The sequence below is a fragment of the Petromyzon marinus genome, chromosome 38 (genome assembly GCF_048934315.1).
Source record: "Petromyzon marinus isolate PM22_M1 ecotype Great Lakes invasive population chromosome 38, UKy_Petmar_22M1.pri1.0, whole genome shotgun sequence".
Lineage (NCBI taxonomy): Eukaryota > Metazoa > Chordata > Hyperoartia > Petromyzontiformes > Petromyzontidae > Petromyzon > Petromyzon marinus.
This window is the reverse complement of record NC_133704.1, coordinates 8,789,212-8,813,734: the sequence shown is the minus strand read 5'-3', so window position 1 is coordinate 8,813,734 and position 24,523 is coordinate 8,789,212. Positions and strand designations below refer to the sequence as shown.

General features: G+C 47.9%; 1 protein-coding gene across 5 annotated transcripts in view; it reads right to left on the bottom strand.

Moving 5' to 3' along the window:
- SMG6 (SMG6 nonsense mediated mRNA decay factor) overlaps positions 1-24,523 on the bottom strand; it is a 189,103-nt gene that overhangs the window by 156,124 nt on the left and 8,456 nt on the right. For all 5 annotated transcript variants that reach the window (XM_032967690.2, XM_032967687.2, XM_032967688.2 and 2 more), the window contains exons 3-11: positions 23,732-23,906; positions 22,765-22,960; positions 21,977-22,081; positions 20,362-20,468; positions 18,556-18,634; positions 14,707-14,817; positions 13,048-13,281; positions 11,856-11,917; positions 4,544-4,689 (exon numbers count right to left, since the gene is read on the bottom strand). In XM_032967690.2, coding sequence (XP_032823581.2) covers positions 4,544-4,689; positions 11,856-11,917; positions 13,048-13,281; positions 14,707-14,817; positions 18,556-18,634; positions 20,362-20,468; positions 21,977-22,081; positions 22,765-22,960; positions 23,732-23,906 — 1,215 coding nt within the window. The remainder of the gene's footprint in view (positions 1-4,543; positions 4,690-11,855; positions 11,918-13,047; positions 13,282-14,706; positions 14,818-18,555; positions 18,635-20,361; positions 20,469-21,976; positions 22,082-22,764; positions 22,961-23,731; positions 23,907-24,523) is intronic.

Sequence of the window (24,523 nt, the reverse complement as noted above, 5' to 3'; positions counted from 1 at the left end):
TCAAGCCGCATTTGCCACCCCAGTGGAAACCTAAACAAACCACGCTAGACACTCATTTTATGGAGAGACCCAAACCAGGTTCCAAATTTCAATCGTCACAAGCGTTGTGCTTCATGGCCAGGAACAGTTTGCAAAATGCACAGCGCCAGTACATGCACCATACGTGCGTTTGGTAGAGAAACAAGCTGGCAAGCCAGTCTACAAAGAGAACGAGGCATGTTGTTAAGGGGTTGGACAGTACGGAGACAGCGCGCACACGGAAACGTACAAATGCACATGCGAACAAATCCACGAGGGTGCAAATGCGCAGACCCATGTGCCCACGTTCAGCAGCGTGCAAATTAATTGTGAAGGCACAAAGTGTCCCCGCTATTTGTCAACCTCGCCAAATACCTATTCTGGTGTGGCCATTAGCGTTGCCAAGTTGTGTAGTAAGTTTCACGACAAATAACGTAAGGGTTTGTTGTTTTTGTAAAAATGTGAGATGCCCTCAAATGGATGGGCAGCAACACAGATGAACATGATATGTCCCGACTAAAGTAATAAGTAGCCCATCAGCTGCATTAAAAACACCAGCCACAGCATACATATTTAGAAACATACACACGAGTAGAGTACACAAATAAATATATGTGCATATATCCTGCATGCAGTGCACTGAGTGCAAGCAATCTGGCACCATTAAACTGTTTTAATTTTACATGCTAAGGCCCACTGAGCGATATAGCTTCTTTTCCATAAGCGATTGGCCGAAAAATAATAGCTCAACGAAGTGGCTTATCATGTGGAAATGTATAGGAGCCAAATACTCTACAAGGCCTGTTGATTCTAAATGTGGAGGGGGAAAAAACGGAGGACCCGGAGAAAAATCCACACGGCCACGGGAAGAACACGCAAGCTCCAAATACGCAGCAGACATCAAGGGTTGGGATCGAACCCACGACCTCCTGCATTCCAGGCGAGGGAGTTAACATCAACGCCACCGTGGCATCCCACGTTACGCGGTTAATTGGAGGGACTCACCCATCCCAAACGTACAATGTGTGGACAAACAGAAATCACGATGCAACCGAAAGGACGCACGAGTCACGCGTGCGTGTGTGAGCACTGGAGCACTGTGCATTACTGTTTCCGCTCAGCAGCATATACTGCATGCTTGGCATAGAAACCAAATTATTACATCCAACGCCACGGGTTTCAGAGTTCGTGTGTGCATACATCCGTGCCTCAATCTTCTCTAACACACACGTTATAGCTCGACAGCATGAAAAAAACAAAAGCAATGCTATACAGGCAAAAAAAATGAGGTTGTACCCCTCAAAGAAAACACGGTTTGTTCCCTACGTAAATAGATAACAAAATTATGGATTTTTGTTCCTAGCAAATGGAAATCACTTGTTCAGTCAGTCTAGTTTATATATAAAACAGCAACATGTATCCTGTTTACAACAATGACTGACAAACCTGCCATTCTCTGAATTGTAATTTTCAAGTGAGAGGTTTTAAAAAGTGCAGGAAGGTCAGGCCATGCCTTCTGCTATTTAGAGGCAAACAAAACCCGATTATTTCTCATACGCACCATTAACGTGGCTACCCAAACACCAGCGCTTGACTCTTTGTTGGGGCACGCATACGTTCTGCATCATGCCCAATCTCAATGTGTGTTCAACGCCTTGCTATCAAAACGGGTACTGTCAAAACACTAAACGTCGCATCTGTTAAAGGAACAGCTCTAAATTTCAAACGATGATCTCGATACTTAACCCAGTGGACTACAGAATAACCGACATGCTGTACATTCCCTGCGCCAAATTAATTATGAATGCCTTTTAGGTTTACTCTGGTTTCTTGGGACAGCCCAATATTTTTAATATCATTATTATCATCATCTGCTGTGGTAAGACACCCCCCAACCCACCACCACCCCCCCCACTTGCTCCCATCATTTCTGATGCTGTATTACCAGATTAAACTTGGGACCTGGCTCCGCAGCAAAGCTGGACGGATTAATGTGAGGGAAGTGTCATTACGGTTCAGGGAGTGTGGTCGGTAGCAATCGGGCTCCTGTGCCAGCCGGCAGACGCGACTGCGTTTGTCTGGTTATCAAACACTGCCCAAAGGTTTTAGCCCCGTCATTATGACAAGACCAAAACTGGCGGATTAAGACAAAGAAATCAAAACAGATTAAGTCCCTACCAGTCAGTGAGACTTTCGGTATCCACACACGATTTGATGGCATCCATTTGAAAACAAATGCTATGCCAGTGAACGCAAGTTTCCCTTTGCAATCTGAACTGTGGACGGCTGTGTAAACTGGCTCAGCAGTGACCGCTCCTGTCATTAGGCCATAAACTATACAGGAGGCTCAATATTATGCTGACACTTTAAGCACTGGGGGCCTTCGCCACACTTCGCTGCGACCTACAGGTGCAACAACATTATGTCCCTCGTTTCCTATTGGCTGCGATGGTAACAAGTCTTCCCTCGCGTAGCCACACCACGGTCAGAGAGCCGAGTTCCCGAAAGCCTTAAAACTCAAGCTTTAAAGCGACTCCACGTGGTATGGACTGCACCGCGGTGTCACCCAGGAGCTCATTACGTGCACTCGAGGCGATCGCCCCGACGTCAAGTTAACATTCGCGGGCCTCTTGTCGCTAAAAATGAGCTGCCTGCTGCGAGCACTGCACAAACCTAACATGATTCCCTCCTCATTAGCTGCCACAGTGTCCCCATCTTTAGGGGCATGTGGTGCATGGGGACAGCCAAGTGGAGGGCAGATCCACACTGGAGCCTTGTCTGTTTCACGAGGAAGCATTTGAAATCCCTTCTGCAAAGTGGACATTAAAGACTCCTCGACTCAACAAAAGAGTAGGTATCATATGAGCAGTGTCTTAACTCAAAGCTCAAGTTTGACAGCAGCTGTTGGATCATATCTATTTCTTGCGTGTCCCTGTCCTCCCTAGCAACAGCGGAAATGCACGACAACCTGGTTGAAAATGAACGCGTGATTTAAGCATAATTTCACAATCACAGTTTTCACTGTGACTGCAAACTGACAATGTACCTGAAATGCGGGGGTAAAAAAACCCAATAGCAATCATTATTTACACACAAGCATTGCTTCTATCTTTTAACATCATAAAATCCTCGAGTGATTGCATCGTCATCACAGGGCTGTGATGTCATGCAGTGATTTCATTCAATTATGGCCGTGTTAGGTGGGGATGCCATATATCCCGTTCCGAGACGTCTGTAAGTTGCAGGGTGGGTCCCGTTCACCGCTCAATCTCGGAACGCTCAAGCAGTTCACGTTAATTTTATTTCGAGAGGCTTAACGCTGCTGTTTTTAAATACAATGAAACCTTGGATTGCGAGTGTTTTGCAAGACGAGCAAAAAATTTAAATAAGTAATAATTTGATAAACGAGCGATGTCTTTCAATACGAGCAGTACGTACAGTATACGCTTTGTCTGCCGAGCGTCACGTGATCACAACTGAGCCAATGGTTCTTCTCTCTCTCTCGCTGGGGGATTGTGGGTAATCATCTCCCATGCTCGGTCTCAGTCGGCGTGCCTCACTCGTATAGTCAACATCCGTGCGAGCGTATACTGTTTACTACAGTACTACTAGTGTTGTGAACACGTGTGTACTCTTTACTACAGTACTGTATAGTGTTGTGACCACGTGTGCACTGTTAACTACAGTATAGTGTTGTGACCACGTGTATACTGTTTACTAAAGTACTATAGTGTTGTGACCACGTGTATACTGTTTACTATAGTACTATAGTGTTGTGACCACGTACACACTGTTTATTACAGTATAGTGTTGTGACCACGTGTGTGTGCGCAAAGCATTTTTTTTTATTTTGTGTCCAAGTGTAGCGACTGTTCTTTAGTAACTGTACTGCAAGTGAAAGTCGTCCTACACAATAACCCTCCTCCTCCTCTCCTCTGTCTCGTCTCCCTCACACCAGCCACGATTAAATGTAATTACTTTATATTAAATTTAAATAATAAAAATCTAAAAAGGTATTTTGTATTAATCATTTTTATATGAATACATTATTTTTGGGCTGTGGAACGAATCATCTGAGTTTTCCATTATTTATGGGGAAATTAGCTTTGATATAAGAGTGCTTTGGATTACGAGCACGTTTCCGCAACGAATTATGCTCGCAATCCAAGGTTTCACTGTACATTGTTTTCACCGCAGAGAACTGTAGCGACACGGCCGCACTCCACGATAGCTGGCACCAAACTGTGCCACACGTTCTACGGCATGGCCTTGTGGGAGCGTCGGTACGCCTTCCGACCCGAAGACGTACCGAGGGATGGGAAAGGGGTTTAAGTAACTGGGGCCATGTACCGGTCTATTCCTGCAGTCGCATCATCAAAGTCACCGCACACTGTACGGAAGGGCTCCCTTCAAACAGAGGGCCGTGTGGCAGGACCGTGCACTACGAGCCGCGGAAAGTAGTCGTTGCCGTGAAGCGCGCACGCACACGCACACACACGAACACACACACGGGCGCAGCACGCACCTCTCAGCTGGCTGTTGTGCACGGCGAACATGTTGATGGCCATGAGCTGCAGCATGCGGGTGCCGCCCACAGGGCAGGGGCTGTGCTGGAGCATGGCCCTGAACTCCCGCAGCGACGCACACACCACCGGCGCAAACCTCTCCATCCTGCACGCACGACACCCACACACACACACGGACAAAGATCTCCTCCTGCCGTGTAGCCTTGTATGCTGAACTTCTTTCGCATCGTATGTAGTCAACCGTGCTAATTGGAGGTGCATGGGGAAGGGTAACAAACTAAACACAAAAAGCAGTTATGAAGAAATTCGTTTTCAATCTTGATTTAAAAGGGCATATCTCCAGTGGCTTCCTAATATCGGAAGAGCGTTCCAGACAGCCGCAGAAGCGCATCTGAAAGCGCGCAATGCAGTGACCGACTTTGTCTGATGACTTGACAAAAGCCGCTGCGAGAACTGTTGGGGCACGTGCTGTTAGAGGAGCACCTATGAAGGCCGACACGGCACACACCACACCCAGCCATCTTTATCTCCCCAATGCTGATGTTTACACACTGCAAAAGGTCCTAACTTAAGGCTGAGTCGACTTAGAGTTGGCCTGTGACCAGTTAAAATATCCTCCACTGTTATTGGTCGTAGGTGGGATTCGAACGCGGGTCGCCAGGTTCGTAGCGCAGTGTGCTAACCACTGCACCACTGCTCCCCACAGAAACATTAAAACACACGAATAAGACTGCTGGTGAGTATGAATGTGCTGCTCCTGCTAACGGCATTTGAAACCAAATCTGAATCGTATGATGTGAATTTGTGGGTAGCATCATTACTAATTGGAATTCAGAAGAAAATAACTTCATATAAACTGAACAAACTGATGTGTATTTTGCATTCTTTGTCTCTGGTAATCCATCGTCATCACGTGTTTATTTCCGATACACCAACAACAATGCTCAAAATAGCCATGGCAAAATCAATTGGCGGCACCATTCCAGAAGGAGACAAGCCAGTTGTTACGGTGAGGGACTCGGCGAGTGTGACACAGGTAACTCAAAAGGAGCGATGGAATTAATTGCCGTGGAGTGCCCGTTGGACACGTGCCACCCCACAGGCACTGTGCCCTGATGTCACTCTTGCCTGAGAGCTCACGCGGTAACACTGTAGCCCGAGTTGAGGTTAACACCTTTCAAAAAGTTTTCGGCAGGTGCCGGTCCAAATGGGGCGTGCAGTTTACCGGACATCAATATCACTTCACGCTGCTTCAATGCCAGCTATCGCAATCTCTCAAAACACAGTCACGTATGGTTGCTTAACTTTTTTTTGCTTCTCCCCCCCCCGCCTCCCCGACCACCACCACCAATATATTACAAATGCGCTATCAGTGACGTGTTATCAGATGGCGAGATTTCCATTCACAACCCCATTCAATGCAGAAAGCAGTGTGTGTCACCCAACGTCAGAGGCCGGACTCTGGAAGGGTACATCTCACAACTACTTCTGAAGTCACATCTAATGCCTCTTTATCCACACGATAGACGGTGCACCTTCACACCTGCTCTGCTCGACAGGGGTGTTCATCGGACAGCGACATGAACAATATGTTTCAATCTTTAAGTTGCGGGATGTCAAAAATAAGTGAAAAACTAAACTTAACACGGTGGGTTTTTGAGTAGTCGCTGGTGACTTAGCTGTGACACGCCGATGAGCTACGCACAGCTACCCAACCCACCAAGATTGAAGCTACACTCACAGCAGCACTGTCCGGGTTATCAGTCGACTACACCATGAACCAATACGTGCCAAAACAGCCGAGACTCAAGTGAGCCTCTTCCATCTCAGTAACAACTGGGATGCCGACACACAACTTGGCATCGTCTGGAGCAAGGGTACCGCTCGCTCGCTCATGGAATCCGGTCTACCATGGAGTGACATTAGCCCACATGCTCTCCTGCAAAGCAACACCTGGGGGGAGGGCGAAAAGGCCAAGCCTGTGCCCGGAACAATAAACTCAGGAAGCTCGCAAACTCAACATGGGGAGGCAACCCAGGAACAATACGAGCCAATGCACTCGCACTTTGCTATTCTTTGATAGAATACACATGTCCAGTGTGGGAAAGATCGGCTCACGCAAAGAAGCTGAACCCTGTGTTGAATGACAGCTTCCGATGCATTACCGGATGCCGAAAAACAAAAAATGCGAACAGCCAGTGAGTGCTCGCCGGAATCGCCCCACCGGATATCGCGAGAGCGGTGGCAAGCGAAATACAACGATAATGACAGGGTGAGGACACTGGACATCCACTGCCATGGCCACACGGCCGCTGTAAGCGGAAGAGCTTCCTAGCTGCAATGGAACCGCTTAAAAATATCACCGAGGGCTATGCCACTGGAAATGTGGTGAACGCGACTCGACGCGATAACAAAAGGTTTGCAAAATGCAAGCTGACCTTGTGGAACACCTCGCCGCTGGCGCAGAGTGAGATTGGTCGACCAGGATATGTTTAAATCGCCTTCGAACGGCAATCGTGAGGGTCAAAAGTCATAGTGCGGAAAGTGGGGCTACTGGAACGGTACTGACACGTGCGCCTGAGGTGAGAAACAGACCATGGAGCGTCTATCGACCAGTCGGCTTCCGGAGGAGGAGCTGTGCGTCGTGGAGGACCCCACCAGGGTCACGGGCCACATAATCGCGTGCCTGATAATGGATGAGCATACGACTGTGGTGACAGGAAAAGGGGAAGACGAAGATCAACTCGCTACACCAAAGAGCTCAGTTCAACCGCGTGTGTTTGCCCAGATGACAAAACTCAGCGCAGGCTTCTTAAGTGCTTTGAGCCACTGAGCCACCTCCAAGAAGACGTGTTCTGAATGTTCCAGACCAAACAACTGTCCATCCTGTGTTTAGTCACCTGCTTGTGTTTAGTCACCATCAGAAATATTCACATTTTCTAAAATATAGCTTACGTGGTTCGGTTTCAAAATAAATTTTCCCAAAAGAATACAATGCATAGCTCGTGCGTGTGGAATCCTCGGAACAAAAGGCCCAGAAACCCTGAGTGCAGAGGCTCTGGAGAATAAAAAAAAATAACAAGCAAGAGCACCCACGGGCGCGGCAACATGCTGGCGCACTGAAGGAGCGCGCCAGCTCATGCCGCCAACCCCAGTTGGCACAAGATTTGCCGAACGGGACGCCGTCTGGCTCCGAGGGCGCACGCAGCGCCGCTGCCAACGGCGCGTAAAACCGCAAACGCCAGCGTGTCTGGGTGGGAGGGTCACGGCGGAGCGGTAAATAAACCTCGCCCCCGGGGGCTCGCAGCCGTCCCACGGTGCCACCTCACACGGGGGGGGGGGGGGGGGGGGGCTCGCCGAGGCATGCTCGTGGGGTTCAGCAACACGGGTGTCTACAGTTACGCCGATTGTTGTGCGTTTTAGTTTGTAGAATTCGGATGTATACTTCACGACTGGTCTAATTTGTGCACTGCAGGCAGGTAAATAATAATTAATGTTAATGCTGTCCTATTAATTTGAACGATACATTTAAGTGAGTTGGACGGGAAGCCATTGCGCATGGCTTAAGGATGGTCTACTCTCTCAAATTTGAGATAGTTGGAAAGAGAATAGTGTCTCAATATCAACTGTACAGTAGATCGGTGCGCTTTGTTAATGACGCCTCGTGTAGATTTCTGGCCGAATGCAGAATCAATCTTGCTTGCTGCAAGCTCAATGAGCTCTGTGGCAAGCACACCATCCGCTTGCCCTAACCTCGCAGCTTAGGTTGATTCATTAATTTATATACAAAACACAAAAAGGCTATCCGCAACAACTAATGACCCGGATCATTCTTGCAAATGAGACCATCCAGATCTCCTGCGTTCTCACCTGGTTAAACAAAGCACACGAAAAGCCCCAGGGCAGCTCGGGCGGTCGTGAGCTGGCCCACCTCCAGCAAAATATTAACGTGCGATTAAAACGGGAAGCAGCGCGTGGGACGGCGAGGCCACGGCCCTCGCGCCGGGGGGGGGGGGGGGGGGCACGGAACCAAGATAAACTCGGGAGCACTCGCCGTCCTCTCTGGCTCACGCCGGCCCGTGGGAGGACCGTGCTGCAACGAGGGGAGGGGGTGGTGGGGGCTGAGAGGCACGGCCACGGCAAGGTGTGGCTGACCTGCGGATAAGCACCCACAAGGGGCACGAGGTTGTGATGGAGCCATTTGTTCAAGGCACAGAGCACAGAGGGGAGTGGGCGAATAGTGACCAACAGTCATGCCCCTAGTGAGAGTTGTTTGTACGAACGACGTAAAAACTCATTTCCTTCAGACGTCATCGCCGCTCGCGCCAGGTCAAGTCCAAAGCGTGCAGCTTAACTCCGGTCTCGCACGGGGATTGAGAATTCTGGTGGCTGCAGCGCCAGGTGAGCCTCTCGGGGATGCCATGGCTATGTACGTAAACGGGTGGATATTTTGCGCGCGCGTGAACCCGAACACCCTTGGCATCCCAGCGAGGAGCACTCCCGCCGTTAACGCCGGACACCGGGTGCTGCGGCTGATTGTGCGCGAGCGTCATTCGGTACCGGTGTCAGGGTTTCATAGGTGCCAACAATTGCACAAGTCATCCTGCCTTTGCTTAAGTTGTACCAATTTGCAACATTTAAGGAAAACATCCGTATCGCTTCACCTCGCCGTCTCATTCTTGCCCCCACCCCTCCTCTCTCTCATCCTGCCACGATGTTGTGCACACCTGTGCCAAGACGACTGACGTCTGTCTGTGGGTGAGAGGCGCATACTTAAATCACGAGCCCGCGGTGCGGTTTTAAAAGCGCACGTCTCGACCGCATGGAGCTCACATTCCTGCGGCGACCATCGCAACTCCGAGAATGTCAGTGCGACAGGAGTTCCGTGAACGTGCCGCCCATGGCTCAGACCACCCCCCCCCCCTTTGAGCGCCGACGCTGCCGGTGACACATCTCTCTCTCACGGCCACCTAGTCATTTGGGAAAGTACTGTTTACGAAGTCTGCTCGCGGTCACTGCTGATCCGCAATTTAACCGTACACGCGACCGACGTGAAATTATAGCCATGCAAGTCACTGCAAGACCGCCGCCGCTATTAAAACCAATTAGCGCCTAGGCTAAGTGCAACACCGGCAGGTAAATAATGTTTAATTTTAACGCTGCCCTATTAATTTGTACCACAATCGAGCGAGTTGGCCAGGATTGGCAGAGCTTTGCGACAGACGGTCTCTGCGGGCAGCACAGGTATCACGTTGAGCCACTGTGAGCGTGCCCCCAGATGCCCAGCTGCGCAGACACAAGGACGCTCCAGGCAGGACACAGTCTCTCCACAACTCACGGTGTAAGCTTGGGCCACCCCCCCCGCCCCCCGCCTAGTTGGCCACATCGGCCTTCGCAGCAAACGAGCTCCCCAGAGCGCTGAATCACGAGGTGCAAATTGCTTCTAAGCGGAGCCACATTCCCATGGATATGCACAGCCGCCCGCCGCTCTTGCATAAGGGCATTGAATTTGCTTCCCCCTGGATGGAATAACTCTGATTTAATTTCTCAAGTTAATGTTTTAGTATACATTTCACTGTTGTTTTCTCACCACGTCTCGTTGCGCCGACTCCTGCCAAATGCGTGAAGGCTGCATACGAAGCATTGCACCAAGATATTTTTTAATAATGCTGGCTTGTGATTCCTCTTTCTAAAATCAAAGTCTCCAGCATCTTCATTGTGAATGTTACAAGCAGCGCTAACGCATGCAGAGCATGTGTGGTGCAGCCACCACCAGCACAACCAACCCGCCAGCGACACCCTTTTTATATTACATGGCAGGAAAGAAACTGCACACCGGTCTAACGGTATTAAGAGACATCAGGATAGCATAGCCACGCTACACTACTGCCACATATGAGCCTGGCACTCTGGTATACGCTGCGAGCCGTACTGTGCCCATGACACACGTTACCAGCCCGCAAGGTAACGGACATATGTTCTGCTGTATCGTGTAATTGCCCATTGATTCAAAGCACTGCTGCATTTATTGCACAGACTCCACACAAAAATACCCTCATTTACATAAAATGAATTACCCAAAGCCTGGGAAATCACAACTGGGCTATAAAATGTTGAAGACATCATTAATCAGGCCTTTAATGTATTTTTTTTCTTCTACGAAGCATTTCTTTTACGCATTTAAGCATTCATCCACCCACATTATTTTATCCCAAAGCAAGTGGCAACGCCGCACTTCCCTCTCGCACCCACACTCGCGAACGCAGGATTCCCTGCCAGACGAGGCGCTCCCGATTGAGAAGGCCGCGCTCGGCGCACGAGCGCAGCTTCGCATTTAATTTGCTGCAGCAACGTCAGATGCATTTGGGCATCAGATGGGTGCAACCAGAGGCCTTTGCTTTGTGTTTAAAACAAACAAAAAAATCCCCCGACCCGCCAGGAATGGTTGCCGGTTAACAGTGCTGTGGCGCCACCTGGCGGCTTCACCGGGCAGGGTTTTGCTTTTGGGCAAAACGACCAGGGCTCGCAAAAATGCAGTTTGTAAAGGGCTCCTAAAGAAAACGCGGTGCCCTGGGCGTGGCTCCTGCCAAGTTTGAAAATTGTGAACTTTTGACAACGAGTCACCGCCTCCATGGAAGGCAAATGCTGTCAGCTGCAACAGTAAAAGTAGACATATTTTAAGTTTTTAATGCGATATTGTGACCATCTAAATTTTCTACAACACGTACATTTAATTGATAGCTGTGTAACGGTGTCTGCACCATCTAAATGCATACTTTGTTTATGCTTGCTTTTCATTTTTGAAAGTTTGTGCTCGATACTCCAACGGAGAAGAAGAGTGTCGTAATATCAAAATAAGTCATGACATTTAAAAACACTTAATCCCACGTGAATAGCATGGTTTACGGCAGTCGACTTTGGTCTAACAGTCAAATCAGAAAGGATATTTTTTCTTTAAAAACTATGGCACAAACGGCAAGTACAAGCAACCCTCGACACACAGGACAGACATGTTCCCGAAAAGTGGTCCGTAAAGTGAGCCGCTCTATAACGGGGATAACCATGTATTTACACGAGACAAGGCTCCTCCTGGGCTGTACCAAAATATAGTATCGCAACGGCAAACATCATCTGTTACTTGCTACAGGAATTCACTTCACCTGTTAGCGTTCATATGCACGGCTATCGTGAAGACGGTTAAGACCGGGCGCGCGCTCGCTTTTGGACGGCGCCTGCCCTTCACGTGGGGTAAAAAAATGTTGAGGGGCCGTGTGGAGACGCGATGGGTGTGCTCGAGCCCGTGCCACCCACCCGATCTTGGTGAACAGCTTGCCATGAGCGTACAGGAAACTTTGCGCAAATTTCTTGTTCAGCTGATGGGCGGAAAAAAAGCAACAAAACACGGGACGTTTTATTTGAAAGGCAAATTTAAAATGCTCAAACGAAAACGTAAAAAAGGACTACACTGCGGAGGGATTTTACAACGACATGGGGGGAGATGGGATTCACCACTGAGTCAGCTGTAGCAGATCAATTGTCACAGCTGCCACAAATTTCTACAGATTGCCCAAGTGCAGTATCTACGATGGATGTTAAAGACCGAATGACATCATCACTGGCAAAACAAATTAGGTGAAAAAGCAAGCTTTTCAATGCACAAACTTTTATTTGCACTCTCAAAGAACAAAATACATTATTTGGACCCCCAGATTTAATCACATTTGATGTGCTGAATAAAAGTGGGTGGCGCTCTTTCGATGTTACATTTTCTTTATGAAAGCCACCCCACTTTTATTCAGCACGAAAAATGTGATTCATTATAGGGGTCAAAATTTTTTATTTTATAGTTGAGTGCAAATAAAAGCGTGTGCATTGCCGCAACTCTATGCTGCTGTCAAATAAATGTTTAACTCTACTTTTAAATTGTATTTACTACGAGACTGGAAACATTCATAAGTACCCACAGAAACCCCGTGGAAAAATAAATCTCAGTGGCTCTGCCCAAATTACATTTGACCAATTACATAACACAATTGACTTCAAATAGAAAGATCTCATCAATGACTACTCCCCACCCTCTGCCCTCCAGTGCAGCTGAAGGAAGCCGTCATGCCGATTGTAGACTTTGCCAAGGAGCCACGATGCACAAGTCGCTGCCCTCATGGGTTCCCCTAGAGTTTTGTTTCTGGACCATATGGTTTTCACAGCCCCTACTAAAGCAGCTATCTGCCAATACTGTGTGTCTCAGGCTTTCCTACACGAGTTCAAAGCGTCATTACCGAGTTATGGTAAGGCGCTCCATTTCTGCACTCAAGCCACTGTGACGTCATTCCCAAAGATCTGAATTACACCACTACAGCACTCCTAAAAGTTACTTTCAAGTTTTTCTCAAACAACATAGGGTCACAATCGCCTGTTGAGACACCCTGGGACACGCAGCATAGGCACGTACACCCAAGATAACAGTTGTTCGTTTCGCGCGTGTGGAACGCGCGAGACTCACATCGGCGGCGTTGGCCAAAGCGGTGTGTTCATCGGGGCTGGCGGGCTCGTCCGCGCGCCGGGGGCCACCAGGCGCCGGCCTGGGGCTCGGGTGGATCCAGATTTCGACGCGCGTGGAATCTGCAGCGGGGGCGGTGGGGCCGGAGCCAGCGCCCCGGAGCCCGGGGGCTCCCCCCCGCACGCCCACCTCGCCCTCGGGCTGCCAGCGCCGTTCCGCACGCTCCGCCGCCACGGCCTGCGCACAACCAAGACGAGAAATCGACGGACTGCCGATGCGGCGAAAGCAACCTCCGTGCGAATACAAGCCGAGTGTTTAGATCGCCTAGATGTGACCGCATCTGGAGACGGCTTCATTGCTGCGCGGTGCAGACACCGCCGCCGGTGGGAACACGCTCGCACATCCTGCCCTCTTGCGTTTGCCTTGGTAAAATCAACAGCGGGGCGTTCGGCGCACGCCTGTATTCCACCAGTTGGGAGGCAAGGGTTGGTGGATCACGTTTACGTGTGAATTTCTCAAACACGATTTGGATGTGAGGTGGCCAGAAAATGTTGGTAAAGAAAGTAGGATCGTGAATCATCTCTGTGCACATTTGAGTGCACCCCTTGTGCATGGTAGTGAGATGTTAACTCCCTCGCCTGGTATGCAGGAGGTTGTGGATTTGATCTCGACCCCAATGCCTGTATTGGAGTTTACATCTTCTCCCTGTGGTTAAGTGGATTTTTCTCAGGGTCCTCCGGTTTTTCCCACCACATTTAGAAACGTGCGTTTAGAGTATTTGGATGCTATACATTTCCACGTGACAAGCCACTTCGTTGATCGATCATTTGTGGCCAGGTTGCTTCTGAAAAAAAGCTGTGTAGCTCAGTGGGCCTTACCTGGTAAAATAAAATATGTGTGGGATTTTTTTTAACTCTGGTTTCTTCCTGCAGGCAGAATGGACCTTAAAAATAAATTGGCCTCGCATCCCAATGTAAAATCCTCCGTAAAAGGTATTGAAAGTAGGGTTAAAGTTTACAATAACCATTAAAATTTAAAGCATAGATATTACCCATGACATTAGCGCTTGGTAAAATAAGCAATGGAGGGCATGGCAATAATGACATCGTTATTTTCTGACAGTGTGTGCAACAAACGCATTTTAAGTTTTATAGTTACAATTATTGGAAGGCAGGTTTATGTTGAGTGAGCTGCAGTTGAATAACGCTTTAGCAATCTTGATACGTAATAAAATTACATCAAAACGCAACAATAAGACGTCATGGTAAACTGGCATCGATACAATCGCCAAATCGTACAATTTTATTTCGCATCGTACAAAAATTACATTGCAACAACCCAGCGAGTGGAATCGAGCACTGCTGAAATGTTTTGAATTCAAGTTAACGGTGGATGATTACTGGTGTTTTACATTATAACGTTGCACTCGTTACACACAAAGTCCATGCCACAAATGAACCATAATACATAAACCATCACGCAAACTGCGGTCGTCTTCGCAGCGGCTTTCTGCAAGCCATCGAACAAAGATGGCCACCGCATCGCGCGCATTCAGATGCGCGCAATGCGGACATCTGGAACGCTCTTCCTTGCGATATTAGGAAGCCACTGGACCTTCGCCCGCTATTTCCTGAAGAACGGACCAAGCGTGCCACCGCTCACCTTCCTCTTCGTCTCTTCAAACAGGCTGATGAGGCTCTCCTTGGCCGACAGGATGGGGTTGCTGGCCGCTAGGCTGCGCATGTAGTAGTACACCGCTTCAACCTTCCGCCGCTGGGGGAACATCAGCCGGTCAAGTCAACGTCCTTCACCCCCGGACACACTACATCGAGGGTCAACACATTTACAGGCAAAAAAAACACACTTAAGCCAGGACCTTCAAGTAAACTCAGTTGCACTCATCCATTTATAAGTGAACATATGCCATGTGAAAAAAAAAACACACAATGACCTACTTTTGGAAATTATACTGCAGGGTCACTGTAAAAAAACATGAAAAGCCAAATATTCCAAAGCAAAAGCCTCTTGAAAAAGGATCTTTAAACACAGTGAAGCTTTCTTGCGTTATTAAAGAATATGTCCATCTATATCATGGGACCTCCTTTGCCAGTACCAAAATAGAAGAATAGTTTTTCCCCTTTTTTCTGGCAACAAAACTGAAACCTTTTGCAAGGAATCATGTCTGCATTAACCACAATACTTGTGGTCAGAATGCAAACAAAAAACACTCTGCTAATATATGCATTGTCTTTGAAACCGATTGGTCCACACCAGAGACGGCTTTCTTTTATCAGAGTATGTTTTTTGTTTGCATTTTTGACCACAAGTATTGTGGTTAATGCAGACTTGATTCCTTGCAAAAAGGTTTCAGTTTTGTTGCCAAAAAAAAGCGGAAAAACCTATTCTTACATTTTGGTACTGGCAAAGGATGTAGATGCTCACCCCAAGCACTCAATACTCTGATAGTGGCATTCTCTTTGTGTTGTACGCCTTGTGGTGTCCTCTGGTCTAACACCGTTTGACACGAGGCTCAAAAGAAAGCCGTCTCTGGTGTGGACCAATCAGTTTCAAGGACAATGCATATATTATCAGAGCATGTTTTTTGTTTGCATTCTGACCACAAGAATTGTGGTTAATGCAGACATGAATCCTCGTAAAAAGGTTTCAATTTTGTTGCCAGAAAAAAGTAGAAAAACCTATTCTTCTAATATGTACATTATTATGCATTACAGTAAAACCTTGGATTGCGAGCATAATTCGTTCCAGCAAAGTGTTTGTAATCCAAAGCACTCGTATATCAGTTGTGATCTCGTGACGCACGGCAGACAAAGCGTAAACGTACACTGCTCGTATTGCAAGACCCTCTCGCTCGTTTATCAAATTATTATTTATTTAAAAATGTTGCTCGTCTTGCAAAACACTCGCAGACCAAGTTACTCGCAATCCAAGGTTTTACTGTATATGCCAGCAAGGGCACATATCCTGTATCAATGGCAACAGCATTCCCACAAGACACAAAACAAATCATCCTATATCCCTGGAGTTTAAAGGAATTGTTACAATTCATGCTCCTGATTCGATTCTTAGTTGTGTCATGCGTGGTCTTGTTCCTATTTTGTCTGACTTTTACTTCCTAATTAATCGTCTTGGATGTGCCGTCTGCCTTGTTTGTTCTATTAGCCCAACGGTATCATGTGCATATGTTTTACATAAAATCCAAACCTAATCTTACGAGCAAGATTCAATGCATTATTGTGAGCATAAGAATCTCTCCAAAAATTTGACGAATCGTCACACGTATCACGGAAGCTGTTAGAAAGTGTGAAAGGGAGACCTAAATTGTCTATTAGTGGCCCTCATTAAAGCCTTCGCATCTTCTCAGCACAATCGTCAACACCGTTGCAGATAACACAATCAACCGGGTTGCAGGGTTCAACAAGCGGTGCCAGCAGGCGTGGGAGAAGACGGGGGGGGGCAGCACGCGCACTCGCGCGCGTTATCACCTGCTCCACTCGTCACCCCGCGTGGCGTGCGGGCTGCTGAAAGGTCGGCCTTGGCCGGGCTCCAAGTCTCGCGTCGTCTCATGGGAGAGCTTAATCAAGTGCCGCCGCTTACAGAGACGACAGCGGGTTTCACGCGCGCCGCTCACGCATGTGCGGGCACGGCAGAGCTACACCCCCCCACCCACCGCCCCTCGCCCCCCAACTCCGAGCATCGCAAACGAGGCAGCCGGCACCGTGTCGCACGCTGCCCAGGAACCGACACGGCCCGAGTCCCAACGGGGCACGCCATGCCACATTTATCAAGGCACGCGAAACGCCCGTTTTTAAAAAATCACAGCATCAGCTCGACGCTGACAAGGCGTTACTGGCCTCCCCGGGGAGGGGGACGCACGGCGTAGTAAATCCCACACGAGTGTAGACTCTCTCATAAACATTCCCAACTGAGAGTGAAGCTTTCATGATTCCAATGACGGCTGCCAACATTCTTATCAGCCATACTATCATGATCATTTTTTTAATTATGCAACTGCTCAATGAGAACTGTGTGGTGCTAATGTCCATTGGTGGTCCCGAGTCAGTGGTGACATTTCCGCATTCTTATAGACAGGGAGCAGACATTTCCATATGACAACTAAAATGTTGACTTGTGGAGCCGTACAGCCTCACCAGGTGGTGCTCATTTTATCACAATCCTGCCACGAGCCAATATGGGTGACATTTTAAAATTCTCTCTAAGAAGAAAAAAAACAGATGACTTCAATAGGAAACCTCACTCCCTATACAGATGTTTAAAATAAAGCTAACACGTTCAACACAAGTGCATTCTTGCTTCAACACATCAAGCCTTCAACAAAGGAATATGATCCGCACGTAGAGCAGTACCCAAGCTGCGATGCTGCATATTTTGCTAAGACTGACGAAGCAAATTACCATAAATTCCTTTCAGCTGACAGGCAACGCAGCAGTTAAATGGTTTATTACCTTAATAATGTCTGTTTGAACGTGTGACTAAATGTGACGGAAAGTCAATGATTCCTTACCCCACATTTTATAATGCAACTTTAATGAGTCGAGGAGACGCCCGCAATTACACGCAGCTCACAAAAAATTACGTCGCGTTTAACAGTAGTTGTGCGATTTCGCTCCGGAGGCGCTGCACGTGCGTGCATTCGTGGCACCGCCCGTTTCACGCGTTCGCTCGTATCACGAAACAAAAGCTTGCCTGCGCGACAGAGACACACACCGGCAGCGCACCCTCGCTAGCGGCACCTCGCACCATCCCTGCGGAGTCATCCCGCTAAGATATGTTCAGTAAATAAATTAACAAGCTATCCACACCTGCGCCGAGAACGCTCGCTTTGCCACGGCCGTAAATTGACCGCCGACTGTTAAAATGATTGTATTCGAGACCCACTGTGCATGCTGGTTAATTGAACACGCACACACTACTTCAACCCACACAATATGCTCCCAATGTTATGCTCTCAGTACCCCTGAAAACCCGACTGCGTCACATTTGTCTAAATTAGTGTACGCCCAACCCTGGCTTTGTCCTGCCTCTGTGGGCCCACAAAGGCAACACATTTGAAACACACATTATTTAGCTTCTCCCAGTGGGGATTTTTTTTTACTTCAGTCAAGGATTATTTATAGAACACACTGCTATAGGTGAATGCAAGTGACCGAGTGATTGATGGTAAATATTTCCGTGTTCCCAATATGACCTCTCATCTTTCCACAATAGATCTGAAAGTGCCAATCTGCGCGGGAAAAAAAAACTGCGATGACTGATTGAAAAGGTCACAATGACCTCGAGAGCAAAAAAACCTGCAAACTAAACAATGCATGAACGGATACAGGCATGCAGGTAAAAGCTACTAAACCTGTACTGACAAGAGGATTCCCTATCAGAGGACTGTTTAGTGTTAGCAACGCAAGTCGGCAGTCGCTACTCCACGAGCGCCCACCAACGGGCGCTGACGGGGCACAGACAGACGCGTCGCCTCACCGTGTATATGGCGAGAATGGCCAGCTGGTTATAAGGCCTCCCATTCTTCGGCGCGATCTTCTGGGCCTTGAGGTACCAGCTGCGGGATGCGCAAAAGAGCTCTCAGCACGAGCGACAGCGCCACTCGCCAACTCGACTCCATACGTGCGCTACCAGCTGAGGACACGGCGATATCAATTGTTCCCCGTTTCAAGCGAGCTCTGGATGACCGTACGTTTTGTAGAGGGAACATTTTTGTTGTGCAATTGATTTGAAGGATACATTTGACAAATTAGATAAACCGTTTACAGCCGCACTTCATGTTGACGGAAAAAGTACAAATATATGCATCAAAAGGAGAGGATATAATGAGACACAATCTTACAATAATTCACAGCAACAGTAGAAGACGGCTTATGGAAATTTGACTGGAGAAATAAAGGCATAAATATACACTGGGAAAATATTACGTCTCAAATTTTCTGATGATTTCATGATTATAATACCCAATGGAAATAATTATCGAAATATGAAATACTGAAAGATGCCAAGTGGGGCTAACAATAAACACGAGAAATATTTAAATTATGCACAACAAATTCACTAAACAATTAAGGATATCTGTGAGAGGGGCAGAACTGGAAAACACATCAGTGTAAGCCTAGGGCAGTTATTAAAGATGGATCAAAATAACAAAAAATGCAATGAGACTGGAAAATTGAACTTCATGAAAGGGAACATACCAATGTGCCTGTACGATATGAATCAGTGATTAGTAAGATGAGAAAGTCAATGGTACAATGAAGCATGGAGAGGTGCATGCTTGGAATGGCTAGAGGAGATGGCAAGAGGAACACGTGGGCTTAGGAATACATACAGAGGTCAAGATACAATATATTGACCGTGAAAGCTTGGGCAGGGCATGTTCTGTGCATGGAACTTATTTCGCACCGTATGTAGCCAACCATGCTAATCGGAGGGGCGGGAAATATGATGGCAGTGGTTGAGATTTACGTCATAGTAGCAGCCAAAGGAGGTAAACATACCCACAAATGGATGTCCATTATCGACATGGAACAATAAAATCAGCTCGTGTGCTGGATCTATGAGGATTGTTGCTTCATAAGTCGTTGATGAAAGGCGCTGGGTTTGGGATGCCTTCATCGTGTAGTGGATAGATCGTGGACGATTATGTTTTGATAAATATGGCCTACTAAATAGGTAGGTTGCATGAAGCCTACTCTTGTGGGCAGCAATGTACCAGGGTCCTTACTATACACTTCAGAGGTGACAGGGTTCTAGAGCTCTTCTGCTGCAGGGAGCCATGGTGAATTCGAGGAAAAAGCGCCTGTAGTGGTGTGTGCAATGACGGCTGGAATATGCGGCCGTCTGACGATCAAACAAATACGCGAAACAGAATAAATCTAAAACATCCACCTTGCCGTCACAATTGAGATTGAAAAAGCTTCCAAATACAAACTTAGCTGAAGACATTGTGCAGTAGCATAAACAAATGAGCAGACATGTGGTGTCAGTGACGCTGATGAGCACAACCCATAAGGACGTACAGACACGTCATTGCCACACAGCCTGACGGAGTAACCCGCGTAACTCAATAAACCCCACATACCCGCCGCCGATAAGTTTTCATTAAATGCCGCGCGGTCGTGTTAAACTCGGTGTTAGTGACATTTACACCTGTTCTCTTGATAGAGCATTGTCCACGGATGTGTCAGCTTGTGAGCAAGCAAGGCCTTACAGTGAAAGTGAAGCGTCGCAGGCACATGTCAAATGGGACGCTGAGACTCTGAAACCTCTGAACCTCACCTTCTGGCCTTGCCATAATTGTTGGTATCGTTGTACTGCTCCTTATAGCGAGCAATGTCTCCTAAGCAGATCATGCACCTCTGAGCGCTGATCAATGCATATTTCACCTGCTCGCACACACGCAGAAACACACAAAATGCATTAATCTCCAACTCTCCTTGTTAACATGTTGGGCCTGCAAGCAACCCCTAACCACCACCACCACACTTCAACACCCCTGGGTTCACACCTGTCTGTCGCGTAAATAATGAATATTTGAGCCACTCGTTGAATTGGTCACCACACTTCCCCAACAAAGAGCAACACGTGACACAGAATGTTTAACAAGGTGATCAAGAACAGAGACACACACGGTAACATGGGAACAATGCAAATGAATGCAAGAATACATACGAAGAGCCAAACAGCAGTACAATAGCCGGCAAATGTCAACACAGCAAGGGATTCTTGAATCCACGCGAGGCCTTGAATGTGTTACCCTTTTGTAAGCATGGGTTTTGTTTAGGTACGGAGGCTCCCATGCATATGCAAAACACTCATGAATGGAATTAATCCAGAACCTTAACGCCAGACTCTCCTGGAAAAGAGCCTCAATAATACTTTCATTTTATATAGTGTCATTCATGCCAACAGCATCCCACAACGCTGTGCATTAATTATATATAAGGACCAAATCCCACATACGCGTTTGGCTATGGCACAAAACAAGCCCAACACATACATGCCAAGCAAATGAAAACCCTACTACCAAGCAAAATAAGAATAAACAAATTAATAAATGGCACCAAAACTAAAATCATAAATAACAGAGTTATCAACACTAAGAAATGAGTCCATGAGGTCTACTACTACACAAATCCCAGACCACAATTCCAACTTCCAAAGCAAGTCAATTGTCCATAAAGTGATTACCTATTTTTCAGCATATGTCTGGATGAATAAAAAAGGTAAAGGACATTTAAATTTTCGATTTAAAGCTTTCGTGACTGCAAGGATTCATCTTCTTTGGTTCTTTCGGTAAAGTCACGTAGAATGAAACATTTTAATATTTGTATTCATTATAGGTCCAGCTTCCCCCACCCGTCCCTTGGCCATGGAAGGTAGGTAAGGAAGGAAAAGGGATGGCCATGATCCATCCAGGCAATATTTATTGGCAACTACTGCCAGCAACACAATAACCATGAGCGACTGTGACCAACTTGGCAGGCAAAAGGATTGAGTTCCCAATCACGGCAGTGTGCAGCCGAAATAAATCTGCCGCAGTGGTGCAGAGGCCTAATAAACCATCATGGCCCATCATATCATCACACGACAGCATCCAGAGATTACACTCAAAACGAAGCCACCAAGAATGACATGACATCCGTCTGAGATCCGACTGGAATTTGCAGTTCCAACTGCTCACTAGGGGGCGCTGCGATCACATTCGTTGAGATTATGTTAAATTATATTGTTACAAAGCGGCAAAAACGACTAAGCAACTATTGCTGAAAAATGTCCCCAGTGGATCATGGCCTTCAGTGCTCATAATGGGCTGGTACTGGGCCAGCAGAGCCCAGTTCTCAATGCAAAACGGGTTAGACGTTTTAATTTCAGTGCTATTCGTTCCACGTACAGTTTTACTGACGGCACCAACGGGTGGGTCCTCGCCGAGTTCCTGCAGACTGAAGACGTACACATCCTGCAGGCTCCGCAGCAAGCCCGCGTAGAACGACAGGCCCTAAAAACCGTCGGCAGCACATAGGGAAACACACTTAAGCATGTGAATCATCACATATCTCAGCTACAGCCGTGCAGGGTCGTGGGGGACGCAGCTGTAGTTGAGGTAGACAGCCCGGTTCGCTCACTAGGCGAGCAGATGGGTGAACGAGCACGGGTGGGTTCCGGAAAGCGAGGGTGCAGGTGAGTGGGTGCGTAAATAGGTAAGAAGATGAGAATGCCAGTGGATGAGGAGTGACTGCGGGGAAGGTGGGTGTGCAGGTGGGCGGGGTGAGTACACAGGTAGGTGGGTGAGGGTGCAGGCAGGGATGTGAATGTGCAGGTGAGTGAGCGTGCAGGTGGGGAGGTGAATGTGCAGGTCGGTGGGCAGGCGTGCAGGTGGGGCGGGGGAGTGTGCAGATGGGCGGGCATGTAGGTGGGCGGGCATGCAGATGGGCGGGCAGATGGACGGGTGTGCATGTGAGCGGGCATGCAGGTACGCGGGTTGTGCAGGTGGGCGGGCATGTAGGTGGGCGGGCGTGCAGGTGGGCGGGGGAGGGCGCAGATGGGCGGGCATGCAGGTGGGCGGGCGTGCAGGTGGGTGGGCGGGCGTGCAGGTGGGTGGGCGGGCGTGCAGGTGGGTGGGCGGGCGTGCAGATGGGCGGACGGGCGTGCAGTTGGGCAGGAAGGCGAGCCAGCGCTCACTTCGTCGAGGATGCCCAGAAGGCGTGCATTGACCCTCTCGGCATCGTCGTGGCTGGCAGCGTCGCGTAGCTGCTGGCGCAGGCGCTCGATGGCCTGGTAGAAGCCATACTTCCAGAGGCCCTGCTCGGCGCCGGCACGCTCGCACACCTCTATGTCCGTCAGCACCGCGCGCTCGTAGATGTTCACCAGCTGAGTGCTGCGGGGGAGGAAGAGGGTTTATTTCTGAAAAGCGCAGCCCTCTCGAATCACAAACTCACGCGGTAGCCCCATCGTCCCTCTCGCCAACTCACCATGCTCGTGAAATATCAGTCCCATCCCCCTGCCACCCAAGAATTCGCCTCGCATACAGCACGAACCCCAGAATTGGCCTCCTCCAAAACAGACCTCACATTCTCCCTATGCGAGGAGTGAGAAAACGTTTCCTTAAACGTTATTCAAGTAAATGTGTAAGAAAAAATACATTTTAATCTGCAGGGGACAGATATGCTAAAAGGGCATCCTTCATTATATATATTTTTACTCACATTCCCTACAATGGCGCAAATTATTGCGTAAAATACTTTTAAAAGGATCACTTTAACTACAGTAAACCTTGGATTGCGAGCATAATTCGTTCCGGAAAAGTGTTTGTAATCCAAAGCACTTGTATATCAGCTGTGATCACGTGACGCACGGCAGAGAAAGCGTATACATACACTGCTCGTATTGCAAGACCCTCTCGCTCGTTTATCAAATTATTATTTATTTTAAAATGTTGCTCGTCTTGCTAAACACTCGCAGACCAAGTTACTCGCAATCCAAGGTTTTACTGTATTGGAAAGGTGCCCCAATGGCATCCATCTCACTGTGGCATCACCGCACACCGCAGATTAAAATAATCTGCCGCAATGACACAGCACTGTCACACATCGCGCCGCAACGTCCGGATCCCACTAAAAACTTCAAATGAAAATCCGCTCGCCGTTACCGCAAGTGTTCGGCCAGATCTTGATCCTGAGGTTCGAGGCGGTCCCATGTGAGCAGCGCTGTCAGTTGAACCTCCAGTGCCGTGGCAGCGCTCAGGAGTGTCTTGATTTCAGTCTGCACGCCACCGCCCAGTGGCAGGGCCGGCACCATGCCCGTGTAGCCACCGTAGAAGCCACCTAGCGGCACAGGACACATGACCGGTCACAACAACAACAGTAGCAAAAGCCGCCACTAAGTGGAGGTGACGTCACCTCGGCGCCTGTGGCAAGCCAGGTGCACTTTGAGGCCACAGGAAGTGTCGAAGGCTCGCTGACAGGTCATGGGACAGACCCAGGAGCCATGGGTTGGCTGACTACTGTGTCAAATTGTGTTGGTCACACCAACATAACATTGCAAGCACACATGCAGAAAAGTATCATCACACCAAGCAAGCGATACACACATACACACCAACAGCTTCAAAAGCCAGCAGTCATGTGTTTACATACGAGTGCAATAATCATCTCAAATCCAATTTGATGTTTCTGTAACTTAATACAAATATTATCAATGTTTTTTTTATTAATTTGCCAAAAACATTGTGACAAGAAATGTGTTTTACTTAACATCAATGTTGATGCACTTTTTGATTTCTTCTCTAAAGCGTTTTTTTTTGGTTCTAATTCCATTTTGTTTTTGCTCCGATTTCTATTCACTCCATTATTATACTTGTATTTACGCCATTTCTTTTGTCATTTTGGTGACCCAGGTAACTTATGCAAATGAAACTAATCCTGTTCTCTTGAGGTCTTAC